Genomic DNA, 12,612 nt, shown 5'->3' on the forward strand with positions numbered 1-12,612 from the left:
ATACTCCGCTAGGCTAGAAGAACACCCCTGCTAGACTGGGAGGGATTTATAGGGCTGCGCGTACGTAAGCTGGAGGAAAGAGAGGCTGTGCCATCGGGCAACTGCGGCTGTACACTATACCTGCACCTGCATTCTTTCCTTCATGCTCTCGACTGCTTCCCATTCCTTCATGGAATATGGCACCCGTCGATGATGAGAGCAGCGTGACCATGCCCAGGTACCCTACTTCAACCCTATCCCGGAACATATGGGCTGTTGAAGACTGACAAACAAAGCTATTCAACCCGATTAGATAAAGCTCAGATCCTCCTCGAAGCCGACGAGTTCGTGACCAAACACAATCTGCACGATGCCCGAGACCTGATCAGAAAGGGCGCTCTGTTATTTTATGATCTCCACGATTACACACGCGTTGAAGACCTGACCGAGGACGAGATAGCCGCATTGCACAATGGCAAAGAGAACGCAGGCTCATCAACGGCCTGGGCGTTCTGCGGTCTGGCAGGACTACTCTAGTCAGTCACTTTACGGGCATATATCATTGAGGGCTTGTCTGACAATCGGTTATTTGATAGTGCCCTATTGGGGTTGTCACTTCGCATGGATGACTATTCTAACTTCTGGAACCCTAGCCACAAGTATCGCTATGGGTAAGACTGCCTCATGCTACCTTAATGCGTTCGCTAATATTCCTCCGATAGAGTCCTGTTGGTCGCAATCCCGCTGCTAGAACACCCGTTTGCTGTGCTTCTAAGCACCCGCATCGGTCGACGTAAGGCCCTGTATGCCGCATCAATCTTCGCCATGCTGAAGGCGTGTCTCGCCGTTATCCCAGGGAGCTTCGGATATTGGTTTTCGGGATTTGCAGCCCCAATTGTCGACCGGTTACTCTGTGGTATAGCAATGGCAACACTAATGTACACCGCGCCTCTGCATCTCGCCGAACATGGTCAGGCTTCCTCTCAGGGCCGCGCAATGACAGCCTGGTATATGTATGTTTTCATGTGCATAGCTAAAGCGCTGCACACTAACGTTACCTCCTTCAAAATAGGGCAGTGTCCTCCTGCGACTGTATATTGAGAAGCACGGCAGTGACAATCCTTCAACTGTCAAAATATATGGACTGGATCCATTTCGTGATTCTTCCCATCGCCGTATTGCTTATTCTGTCATTGCCGCATCTGGCCCTGGGATCACCCTACAAAGGCGCACGGCCTTCTTCATCCTTCCAGTTGACGTCGACTCCCGCGCTAAGCAACCGTTCAATGAAAGCTAAACTTATCCTCTCGGATGCAATGGCATAGCGCAGCGCAGAGGAGCCGTTATTGTCAAGGGAATAGGGGTCAGAATCTTTATTTAACAATAATGTCGCTACCGCCTCCTGCTCTAGATAAAGAGCGTACAGAAGTGGCGTGCGCCCTTGTCTCCCCTTAATATTTGTCGATGCCTCAGCCTCGAGTAAAAGCCGTATTGCAGCGATGGTCCCGAATCTGGCAATTGCGAGGTGCAGGACTGTGTCGCCGTTGGCATTTTGCGCGTTTATGTCTGCTCGGACGGCTCGGATGTCCAGCAGTAGCTCTAACTTCTTCGTAAATCCCTCAAGGTTGCCTTGCGCAGTAGACAGGTGTAGGACGGTCTCACGACCTGGTTGTGTGCGTATCTGTCCATCGGCGCCGTATTCCAGAAGGAGTTGAACCCACTCGACGGGCCCATGTTCTGAGACGATGTGTAAAGCCGTGTAGCCGTTGTGTAGTCTGTTGAGGCTTGGGTGGGTGTCAGGAGGGCTTGGAGCTTCACTGTCCTGGCTCGGTCGTGGGTTCGGATTGCTTAAAGGAAGTTCCAGAGTTCGGTGGAGAAGTAGTCCTATATTTGAGTTACTTAAAAGTTCATTGTTTGGTGATGGTCAGAACCGGGTTCGGAGATACCATCTCATTGGTGGAATATGAGCTCAGTCGGGTGAATGTATTCTTGAGAAGGCCACGCCATTGTGTATCGGCGACTGATAGCTGTGTCGGGCTCGTGAGGCCGTGGGATATCCCGACTGCTGAAATGGTATCTGTTGTGCTAACGAACTCAGGGCCTATGAATTCCTCGTTCCTGTCCGGAATAACCCAGCTACTGGAGACATCCACCGATGCTGATGGACGAGCGTCGGGAAGCGGCTCCAAGAGTCTCTTGATAAAGCCGCGCCCCGTAAGGCCCACTTGGTTATCCCTCAAGTGTCCCTCGGGGAACGCTGCGCGGCCCTTGGCATAGTCAAGAAGTGACTCGTATATGCTGAACGGCACCTGCTTGGTCAGGATGTAATACAGCAGGCACCCGAGCGACCAGATGTCGACCGCACTGGTAAAGGTCGAGTCCTCCTTGGTATCGTCGAGGAGATGCAAGACCTCTGGCGCCATGAAACCCGGAGTTCCGCAGCCTGTTCGGGGCTCTGTTTGCCCCTCAACTGCGCGCTTGCTCACTCCGAAGTCTGCGATTTTGACTTTGATTGGAGTCTTCTCGGAGACTAGGACGTTCTTTCTGGGATGTTAGTTGCTATACAACTCTCATCTTATCGATCGCCATGGAGATGGGAAGTGGGATGGACCAGCCTCTGGTTTAATGTCACGGTGCACAATGCTGAGACTGTGTAGCACTGCTAGACCCTCCAATAGTTGTGCACATATCTCCCGGGCCTCTGGCTCAGAGGTAGGGTTGGGATAGCATCCTTTGAGATCCCCATAGGGACAATATTCCATTGCGAGACAGATATAATCCTTGTATGGGAACCAGCCGATGAAATCGACGAAAAGCAGTTTGCTAGATGGCGGGTCAGCAGCTGAAAGTATGGAAACAACGACGCAGAATTCACTCTGTGGCCTGAGAGACTCCTCCCATAAGATCCAACTCCGACCGATACTTCACCCTTTTATCCGTCGTGGTGACTCGTTTGACTACTCGCACCTGCCCCGACTGCGACTCCTCGACGTACACATCCTGGGTCAGATCGCGCTTCCTAGTCCATACTATTACTCTTCTGTTCTCCTTCTCTGCTTGACCGGGGTTATGCTGCAGGATCTCTCTGTTGCAGTTCTCGGAGATGACAGTAACGTCGAGTCTGAACCTCTCAGCTATTTGATCCATGGTTTTGGAGACAGAGGTTGGATAAGGCTGAAGCGAGGCTGAATATAGCCAGTCACCTGGCCTCGTGCCCTTAAAGTGCGTAACTGCCCCTCATCAGCCCAACAACATTTTCATTCTCATGGATCCTGTGTCTTTGGCTCTGTCTATTGTCGGGGCCTTGGATATATGCCTCATGTAAGAGCCCCCACTACTCTTCGATAACCGCTACAAACAGACTGATGTTTTTCTCATATAGGTACGGCAAGCGCCTCGTTGAACTATGTCGTGACATACGCAACGTCCGAAACGACATCGCCCAGATTGCCTTGGCTATCGAAGGTGCATGGCTGAAGACAGAGGTCCAGCTGGGTTTGTTGAAGCGCTTATCGAGGTCTGGATCGTTAGACCCTGCCTTGAGTGCCCATTATGGAAAGGCTCTTCAGCGACTGCGGGTGAAGATTTCAGGAGCTGTGACGGGGTTTGAGGCGGTCCACAAACGCTCGGTTTCTGCTACTAAGTTTCCCCACAATGCGTGGACTGTTTATTTAAAGCGACATCTTGAGGAAGTGGTTAGTGATCTCGAAGAATGGCAGCGCCGGTTCGATCCGTCGTGGTATCTTATTACTTTCATTGCGAGCCCTCTTGTGGACAAGCAGTTGGAGTCAAAGCATGAGGAGCCTTCAGCGGCAAGGCTGTTGGAAATAAGAGAGGCTGTGAGACAGATTTCGTCTACGGAGAATGCGACAAACGAACCTGTCTTCAAAAGTCCGACGCTTGTAGAAGAACAGCGCCAGCATATCTCGGGCACTAACACCTATATCTCTCGCTATGTTGACAGTAGATGGGAAATCCTATTAGATAGTACGAGCTACACCCTCAGATCAGCTTCGACAAGCAGAGCCCATGTCAGAGACCTAGCACGACTCCTCCACCATGTTGTCCCCCCAACATTCAGCCTCTTGAAATGCGAAGGTGTGATCGAGGTCCTTACAGACCAAGATACCCAATACCAGTTCATCTTTGGGATCCCCCTCGGTCTAACTTCCCCGAGAACCCTTCGCAGCCTTCTTATGGAATGCCCACTTATCTCCCTGAGCAAGTGCGTCCAACTCGCTAAGCAACTCGCCCGGTCCATTATGTTCGTCCATACAACCGGCTTCGTGCACAAAGGGATTCGCCCGGAAACAATTCTTATCTTCCACGAAGGTAATCAAGATATCGGTCCTTCTTTCCTGGTTGGGTTCGAGCGTATCGGACGTGCAGAAGCTCAGACTGATCTACTTGGCGACCTGGAGTGGGAAAGGAACATCTACCGACATCCCGTGCGGCAGGGGCTTTGGTCCGAAGAAGCGTTCATCATGCAGCATGACATTTATAGTCTTGGAGTCTGTCTGCTTGAGGTTGCGCTTTGGGTATCTTTTGTTCGCCATGATGGCAACGGGATGACCACTCCTTGGTCTGACCTGGACATCTAGGATGCCATCTCAGATAAGATCCCGGCGTGGAGGATTCGCCATGAAGAGAGAACTCGTCTCAATGGCTAAAGATTGGCTTCCTGTCTTAGTGGGAGATCGGTACACGGATATTGTGCTTGCGTGTTTGTGTTGCCTTGATGTAGTTGGCGATAGTATCTTTTCCGATGTCAAGGACAATGATAATATTGTTATAGGGGTTCGCTTCATTGAAAATGTAAGTTCGATCTACTTTGATGAGAGACATGCACTGACCTGCTTTAGGTACTGGTAAAACTAGAGGAGTTACAGATATAGCCTCGTTCAACAGTCAGTCTGATGCGGAGTTGGGTAGGGCTAGGCAGGTTAAGATTGCATTCATCATAGCATGAGAGGTACAGGCACGATACTTGAACTAGATAGAATAGAAAAATTTGTTTCCACATTAGAACCAAGCTATTGGCTAAACACTGCCCCGATAGTGTCGAAAGCACCGGAGTACCTGTTACAGACAGTCCCTTGTCTAGCGTACCTTATCGAAGGCTGACGCGAGGGGCAGAGTCGATAGGATACCGATAACTAAAAGGCACCTGACACCTGAAGGAATACTTCTGATTAGACTGGGACATATCCGCGGACGTATATATATATATTCATAACCTCACTACACCTTTATGTACTCCCATATAAGTAGGAGCACATCGCGACTTTGTCCCCTTCCTTAGACTGGCAACCAACCGGGACACTAACCGGTCCCTCGGAGCGATATATGACTAGTTACCGCGTTACTAACAGCGAGTTGCGGTAGTAGCGACTAATAGGCTGAATATAAGGGGCAAAAACTACAGGCGCTTGGATAGATTTGCTTAGTTGCCCTTTACTTCATTATCTCTATTTACTTGTTTTAAAGACAGCTAGCGTAAGGTAAACCTAGAATATTTAAGCCTAAAGGCAAGGGCTGCTTCCACTTAGTACTTATTGAATCGCCTCATTTCATTGGCGGGGGAGAATAATTTGTAGAACTTTTGCTCCTTGGCAACTCACGATGAAACCATTCGTGCTTTTGTTCACAGGCCTTCTAGCATTAACATCCGCGCAGAACGCCTCTCCGTGTGAGATATGTTGCCCCTGTTTTCAATCCTACGATGTTCCACAAGCAAGAGCAGAGAGACAGTGCTCAGAAATGGTCAAGCAATTGTGATTATATTAGGATCTCTAGCGGAGACTTGAAGAGATTGAGGTTAAGAGTATACACTTTGGAGGTATAGAATATAAGGTAGAAAGCTTCTAGGAGCTATGCCCTGATACTATATGCCCCCGGCTGCTGCAGGATTAGGTATAGAACCTGCAGAACCTGCGGCGGCCGCTCACTAAAGTGCTTCAACTGCGCTGCCCCCGCAAGGGCCTAAACCATGCATGTTCGGTCCTCGGCTGCTTAGGTAAAGCAGGCAAGGCATGTCAGTATGCCCCAACCACATGTGGAAACTGTGTAGGCAGATACCCTGCATTAGCTGCTAGTTGTCTAAGCAAACGGGCAGCCCGAAAACACTAAAATATATCCTATGTTTAATTCTCGGTCATATTGGAAGTGAGATTAGATGATAACTGTTTATATCCATATAGTTAAGATTATCCTCAATCCGTTTGATCATTCATAACTATTGCCAAGGGATTGTTAAGCTTGGAACCCCCCTGAAGGTTATTGGTTGTGGCCGGCTTCATAATAAAGGCAAGTCTCACATGAGGCTCAAGCACCAAGCAATAAGCTGAGCCTTCAAAATGGAACATACCAAGTTGATCTCCCTTATCTATATGCTGGCCTATTTCAACAGTAACCTGGCAGCTTGATATCTCAACCATCCCAATAGCAATATAGCAATACAGCAAATGAGTCCAATGTCGGGGTTGTCCGCTTCGATGATTGCAAAGCTCGCGTAGCCACCGAGGCTAAATAAAATTTGGCAAGATTCGGAACAGACGGGTCTGGTCGAGAATAGAGCTGAGATCGGATATTTGAAAAGTATGTCCCTGTTATGTTTACGGCCTTGGTTATCACTCCTAAGATAGGAGCATGCTAGCGGTGGTAACATGCTGAGCTGAGCCAACCTTGGTAAACTGTACCGTTGAAAAACCTACAACTGTATGAATCGAAATTCAACATATCAAGGATGGAATACGGTTGAGTTTTGAGCCAAAAAGTATCACGATCATTGACCATCGTTTTGTATCCTCTGGGGTCCATATTCGTAGACATTGACGATAAGTTTGTATTTGTCTCGGTCTTGTTCCCTAATGTCGCGGACACCCTTGCAAAATGCAGGGTAAAGAAGTCTTCCCAATTCTAAAACCCCATGTCGGTGAGTTTGGATCATTGTTATAGAGTTTTTCAATAGGCTTATCCTGCGGCCACGGTCCATATTCCTTCATCCTTCGTATAAATTATTCACCGAACCAGCTCTCATCTGCATGTTTGCTTTGCAGATACTCTACGGAATCAGAGGTTCAGAGAAATGCGTCCCATTTATTGATGATGTTCTTCAAATATATGTTGACACCCTTGTTCAAGAGGGAAGCGTGTTTTACTAGTTTAATTCCAAGTTCAAATATACATAGGAGTATTGTTTAATTTTTTCACCAGCTCGTAGGGGCGGCCCTAATAGATTGACGGCCGGACAGCTATTCAGGGTCTTCGGATGAGACCGTCTCTCCAATCGTGTTTGAGCTTCCTGGCTGGGTAACGATCAGAGAAATTTTATCAGAGGCCCAGGCCACATTACCTGAGATGTAGCCAGTCAGAAGGCTGTTGGGCTTATAACACATCACGTCACATCCGTGGATGCAACGCTGTATTGTAAATGGCATCGATGGATCGGTATTTGTCGTCCCATCTTCTATTGTCTATCACTCACTCCTCCACAATTTCTGCCTCTCCTGTGAGAGGATCCGAAAACATCCACCACTCACTACAAGGACCCAATCCCTGAAGGTATCTGCGTCTTTACCACCCTTGACGAAGCTGCTAAAATCGAAAAGGCGAGCCCGTCTGCGATTTCCTATCCCGAGAATAACGGCTACTACGCGAAGGATCCTGATGGGGCCGTCATCGCCGTGGCATCGGACGAAGTGTGTGAGGTGATTGACTGCAGAGACGCTGAGTTGGAGGCGAAGATTGCCGCGGGCGAGAAGCTGACGGATGAGTGTGCGGTGCGGATGAGGGACAAACAAACATCAATCATCCGGAGATAGATTTTGGAAACCTTAGGAATGGGGATTATGTCCATGCTTATGGATCTGTGGGATGTAACCGGACGTGGTGTGATGAGGTGAAAAGTAGATCTGAAGCAATTAATTATCTGTATCAACTTATAGCAGAGAGAATTATAACCTCGGAGCTTTACGAGAATCTCTCGACCGAGAAAGGCGTGTCGGAAAATGATGTACCTAAGGTCTATGAAACGGGCTGCGGATGATCCAATCCGATCTGCGTGTACCCTGGTGTTCCAGGCAAGTGCCAGCATTACATTACACTGGTTACTATATTTGCTCCCATGGCCATCGTTGTATCTAGTCGGCAACAAATAGAGCAGTTTTCTGCTACACTATTTATTATGGCTCTCGCTTTGGGTTTCAACAACTCAAATCTACATTTAGGCAGCTCTTTTGTGAAGAATCAACTGCCCTCCCATATTAACTGAAATAGTACGACAAAATTGCAGCCACCCATTAAGACTGTGCTGGAGTATAAGTACTGAAAGGGTGTAGATTTGGAGGCGGACGACCTGGGTGGTAAGAGAGGGGGCGCAGGGTCTGTTGCCTACCTCCGAGGACGCGGGCGCCTGGCCAGGTAGGTGCTGAGACCGCGGTCGTGCGATCAATATGGCCCAACGCCCGCGCCACAGCAAATGTAAAACCCCTCTAGTCATCTACTTACACTACTGTGCCCTAATTGGTCGACCAACCATCCCTTACTATCGAAAAGCTCTCTAGGTATAGAACAAACTGAAATCTCAATTATTAGGACCCCTGAAATATATATTCTTTGAGGTTTCTCATGATCTAAACTTTTAAAGATATTTTACTGCCTTGAATTCAAAGTGTCTTTTAGATGTTAAGATCATAAACAATCAAACATTTATATTAGTATCTCAGATTGATTTTACCAGATGACTCGTGCGGTAGAGACCTACTCCTATTCTACAGATGAGAGTGAAGAGAGGGTATGTATGGGATGCTAGAGAGTTAGTAGGCATTTAGCTAACCTAGAAGGGGTTAGCGCCGGCATGGGAAGAATATGTCTGGTCTGACCATTTGGGCTCTGCGGGTTGCGGCCCGAACCATGCCATTGTCAAGAGGAAAAAGGGAACGAGAAGAATACTGTAGGGTGCGATATGTCACCTTTTTATTTTCCTTTTCTTCTTTTTTCTAAGAAAAAAAAAAAAAAAAAAAAAAACAAAGAAAAAGAAATGAGTGAAGACAACTAATAACGTCCACTCTTATAAAGTCCTGCGGCTGGAGGACCTTATTGTTAGTAGTGGAAAGGTTCACGGCCGGGTTAGATCAGCTCTCGGGCGTACAAGGCTCCGTCCTGGGATCGCGCAACAGGCTCTCAGGAGTGGCTGAACGGCTTCCGAAATCGATCGGCCTCTTGGAAACGCCGCTCATGAACTTGTGAGTTTGACAAGATAGCTAGGTACTAATGCTGCCTTTTCCTCAAAGCCCCGAAACTTCGCATGTACAGCATCTAGCAGCTCAACAGAACCATTAAACAAGAAACTAAGCAAAAAAGTCAACACCCTGACGGCCATAGCCATTCCATGTCTAATTTGAGGGGAAACATAGTAAATATAACCCTAATGTGATTCTGACTGTTTACCTTTGTTGTAATCTCAGGGGAAAGAAGGGCAGAATGAGGCTGTATCAGCTACACGTACGTAGCTTACTAAGGATCAGATGCCATTTCGATAGATACTCAATTCTATGGGCGACTCTATCGACTATCTCAACCGCTTCTTCTTACAACTAAGGATCAAGCCTTCAGGAGATGGAGTTCGGTGATCGGCCAAGCCACTAGGATCACGTGGTTTCGTATAGATTCATGTTAGTTATTCGGTCAGTCCCGAATAAGAGGTAGGATACGATTCATAAAACGTCTTCAAAGGTACAAGTCTAGAGCCTTTTTGGGCTATTCTTGAAGATATTGAAGATTCTATGATCCTTGACTTGCTTATGTTGATCATGCATACGGGCCTCGTTTTTACCCCTCTTCAGTCACTAGTCACGCATAGCCATTTTATCTGACAATTCATATCAATCTTCCAGCCTGATCCTGATCCTGTTGTGGCTTCCCAAGCTACGTCTTGTCTATCCGCCTGTATAGAGCCTGACCAGCAGCCTGTCTGCGTATCAGCCCTGCTAGCCTGCCTGCCTCAGCCCCACCTTAACACTAATATTTATTACTATAAGAAAGGATATTAGGCCTTTATAGCTCTCTAGTTTTTAAATTGACGGTATTCTAGGACTATTTCTCTTTATCTAGATGTCATAGACATAGCGGGGTTAGCTAAACCACTAAGCTAAAAGGACCAAAATATCGAACCTCTTGTTCGATACGCCTAACCACCAACTAGTTATATATGATATTATCGTGACACTAGATAGTAGCACTCCATGTTAATTGCGGTTTAGGGAATCGTAGGTAGTAGGGAATATCATGTAACAGCACCGCACATGGCAGGAGCAGGAGACAAGTCTTCCATTGAACGATGTACTACCATATACAGCGGTTGATCACTGTTGTGATCTCAGGGGAAAGATGGGCAGAACGATGCTATATCAGCTACACGTACGTAGCCTACTGAGGACCGGATGCCATTCGGATAGGTCTCAATTCTATGGACGACTATATCAACTATCTTAAGCGCTTCCTCTCTTCTCTCTCCTCATGGGTAAAGCCTTCAGGGGTTTGGAGCCGGTGATCCGGCCAAGCCACTAGGATCACGTGGTCTCGTATAGATTCATAACAATCACTGATTCCTGAAGTCATTGGGGTACGCTGAGGATTTTACGCCGCGGGTAGCACGTGACCTCGCATGCTACTATATCAACCGCAGGCGTTGTAGGTGCGCCTAACATCTTCATTCGATGATTGCGAGCCTTGGGATTTAGTGGTAGATCACTAGGAAATATAGAATCTTATACTCCTAATCTCACCTGCCAAGTGATCAAGCTCCAAGGCCCGTATTTCAATATCATTAACCACAGCTTAAGAAGACAATAGAGGAGTAATAAAAAATAGACAATAAAAGTAAAAGTTAATTGGGACATACGGGTTAGAAACAACAGACTATCACTGAACAGCGAGACTGCTCCCATTTCCGATCTTCTGGGTGAAAGACTGAGGATAACCCCAACTCAAACGGCCAAAAGCACATCACATTGGCAGCAAGTACTCTCATTCACGCTGAATATGCCTTCAATGTAGCATCAAAGGCATTATTGATCTCATCCACGCTCGGAGCGACCCTTGCAAAATGCTCATCGGAGAGCTTTCCTTTCATAACGGTTTCAAAGTCATCTTTCTCCCGCTTGAGGTTGCCCAGCATTCCACGAGCAACGTATCCAACTCCAGCTTCCTTGAACTGCGGGGCCTATGGAAAACCAATTGTAAGTAGCTGGGGAACAGTACGCCATGGAATGAGAATCGATTCATACCTTCTCCTGAGCAACCCGCATGGTATCCAGCAGAACGGGATACATCTCATTGTAGGTGTCAACAAGCTCCTCCCCCTCTGGGGAGGTAAAAGGGTCGGACTTTTCTGCCTCCTTTCTCACAATCTCGGAACTTGAGTGCGCCGCGTACAGCGATCTAGCAACAGGCAAAGTGCCTACAAATCCTCCGTTATAGTTTTCAAGGGAACTCTTCGCGGCATGGACTTGGTCTTTCAAGGTCTGAAGAGACGCTTTGGTATTTGCAACATTGGAAGCCCCGAGGACAAGGGTCGCTCCAAACGATGCGATGACGGCAAGGGAAGAAGCCTTGAAGAACAACATAGCGAACGATATATTTTTTCGATTGAGTTCGGGAAGAGAATGGTTTGTATGGGCGCGATAAGGAAACGAGGATTCCTAAAGTTCATTTCAACACACGACGAGCACTATTTATCACATTTCATTGAGGGTACCAGCAATGTGACCATAATCCCCGAAGCCTGCCGTTATTCCCATAATGGCTGTCCAATTCTCTATTAACGGCAGCATTCCCCTTATTCGGTAGAGTGGATTACATTCTTCAGCGAGGCGAACATATCTCTTACTTGGTAGAGCGGGTTACATTCTTCAAATTCTTCAATCAGGCGAGCATTTTTCTTACTTTGTTGAGAGCATTACATTCCTCATAATGGGAGATTCGACCATAAAACCTCTGCAATTGGCCGACAAGCGCTTGTTCTCTATGCGTCAGTCAGTCAATTTTGGTATGCAGGGATCAACTAGAAGAAAGATACCTGGCTATTGCATACCAATCTTTCATCAGTACCAGCGGTGGACAGGATATTTTGGTCATGGGAAAGCCACTCCACTCCACCACAAGCGTTCGACTTCTCAGGAGCGTGCCTAGAAGCACTTTACGTTGGACTAAAGAGTCTCTCAGATTCTCCCCAATATACGTCACTTTGTATTATAGAATTCCGGTTGGTTCAGATATTGCCATTTATAGAAAAAATTGCTATTCTTCTCTATCGGCCGTAGTAATTAGTAAAGCTTCGTAAGTACACCGCTACTATGCTGGGTATTCACAAGCTAAGGTAGCCGTTATACTCAATACTTAATAGGCTATGCACTTTGCCCTCTATATATATTTCTATTTGCCTTCAAGGTCACCGAGACAAGGGTCAATGATAGATTGCAAGGCAGCCAGTTGATACTTTTTACCCATGAAATCATGCCCGCCCCAACACAGGCGAAACAAAGAAAAGGCGAAAAATACCATTTACGAGTGTTATCTTTATAATTTCCAGTAATAAAATAGAGCGTACCTAATCAAAGTTAGAAACAAATG

General features: G+C 47.1%; 4 protein-coding genes across 4 annotated transcripts; 2 read left to right on the top strand and 2 right to left on the bottom strand.

Moving 5' to 3' along the window:
• The first annotated feature begins 134 nt into the window (after positions 1 to 134).
• BDW43DRAFT_238940 (uncharacterized protein) lies at positions 135 to 660 on the top strand. The gene is made up of 2 exons (XM_032039640.1): positions 135 to 217; positions 276 to 660. Exons 1-2 carry the CDS (start codon positions 177 to 179, stop codon positions 514 to 516), a joined length of 282 nt encoding a protein of 93 aa, XP_031894493.1. The 5' UTR covers positions 135 to 176; the 3' UTR covers positions 517 to 660.
• Positions 661 to 1,198: 538 nt separating this feature from the next.
• Positions 1,199 to 3,126, bottom strand: BDW43DRAFT_323563 (kinase-like protein; the record flags this gene model as incomplete). The annotated part of the gene is made up of 4 exons (XM_032049772.1): positions 1,199 to 1,801; positions 1,926 to 2,509; positions 2,591 to 2,802; positions 2,855 to 3,126. 4 exons carry the CDS (start codon positions 3,124 to 3,126, stop codon positions 1,199 to 1,201), a joined length of 1,671 nt encoding a protein of 556 aa, XP_031894494.1.
• On the top strand, positions 2,824 to 4,623 carry BDW43DRAFT_238944 (uncharacterized protein). Its single transcript, XM_032039641.1, has 2 exons — positions 2,824 to 3,300; positions 3,362 to 4,623. The coding sequence occupies exons 1-2, from the start codon at positions 3,245 to 3,247 to the stop codon at positions 4,578 to 4,580; spliced, it is 1,275 nt and encodes a 424-aa protein (XP_031894495.1). The 5' UTR covers positions 2,824 to 3,244; the 3' UTR covers positions 4,581 to 4,623.
• Positions 4,624 to 6,173: 1,550 nt separating this feature from the next.
• Positions 6,174 to 6,565, bottom strand: BDW43DRAFT_293577 (uncharacterized protein). The gene has a single exon (XM_032043837.1). The coding sequence runs from the start codon at positions 6,414 to 6,416 to the stop codon at positions 6,192 to 6,194; it is 225 nt and encodes a 74-aa protein (XP_031894496.1). The 5' UTR covers positions 6,417 to 6,565; the 3' UTR covers positions 6,174 to 6,191.
• Between the last annotated feature and the right edge of the window lie 6,047 nt (positions 6,566 to 12,612).

Source organism: Aspergillus alliaceus (genome assembly GCF_009176365.1).
Source record: "Aspergillus alliaceus strain CBS 536.65 unplaced genomic scaffold BDW43scaffold_79, whole genome shotgun sequence".
NCBI lineage: Eukaryota > Fungi > Ascomycota > Eurotiomycetes > Eurotiales > Aspergillaceae > Aspergillus > Aspergillus alliaceus.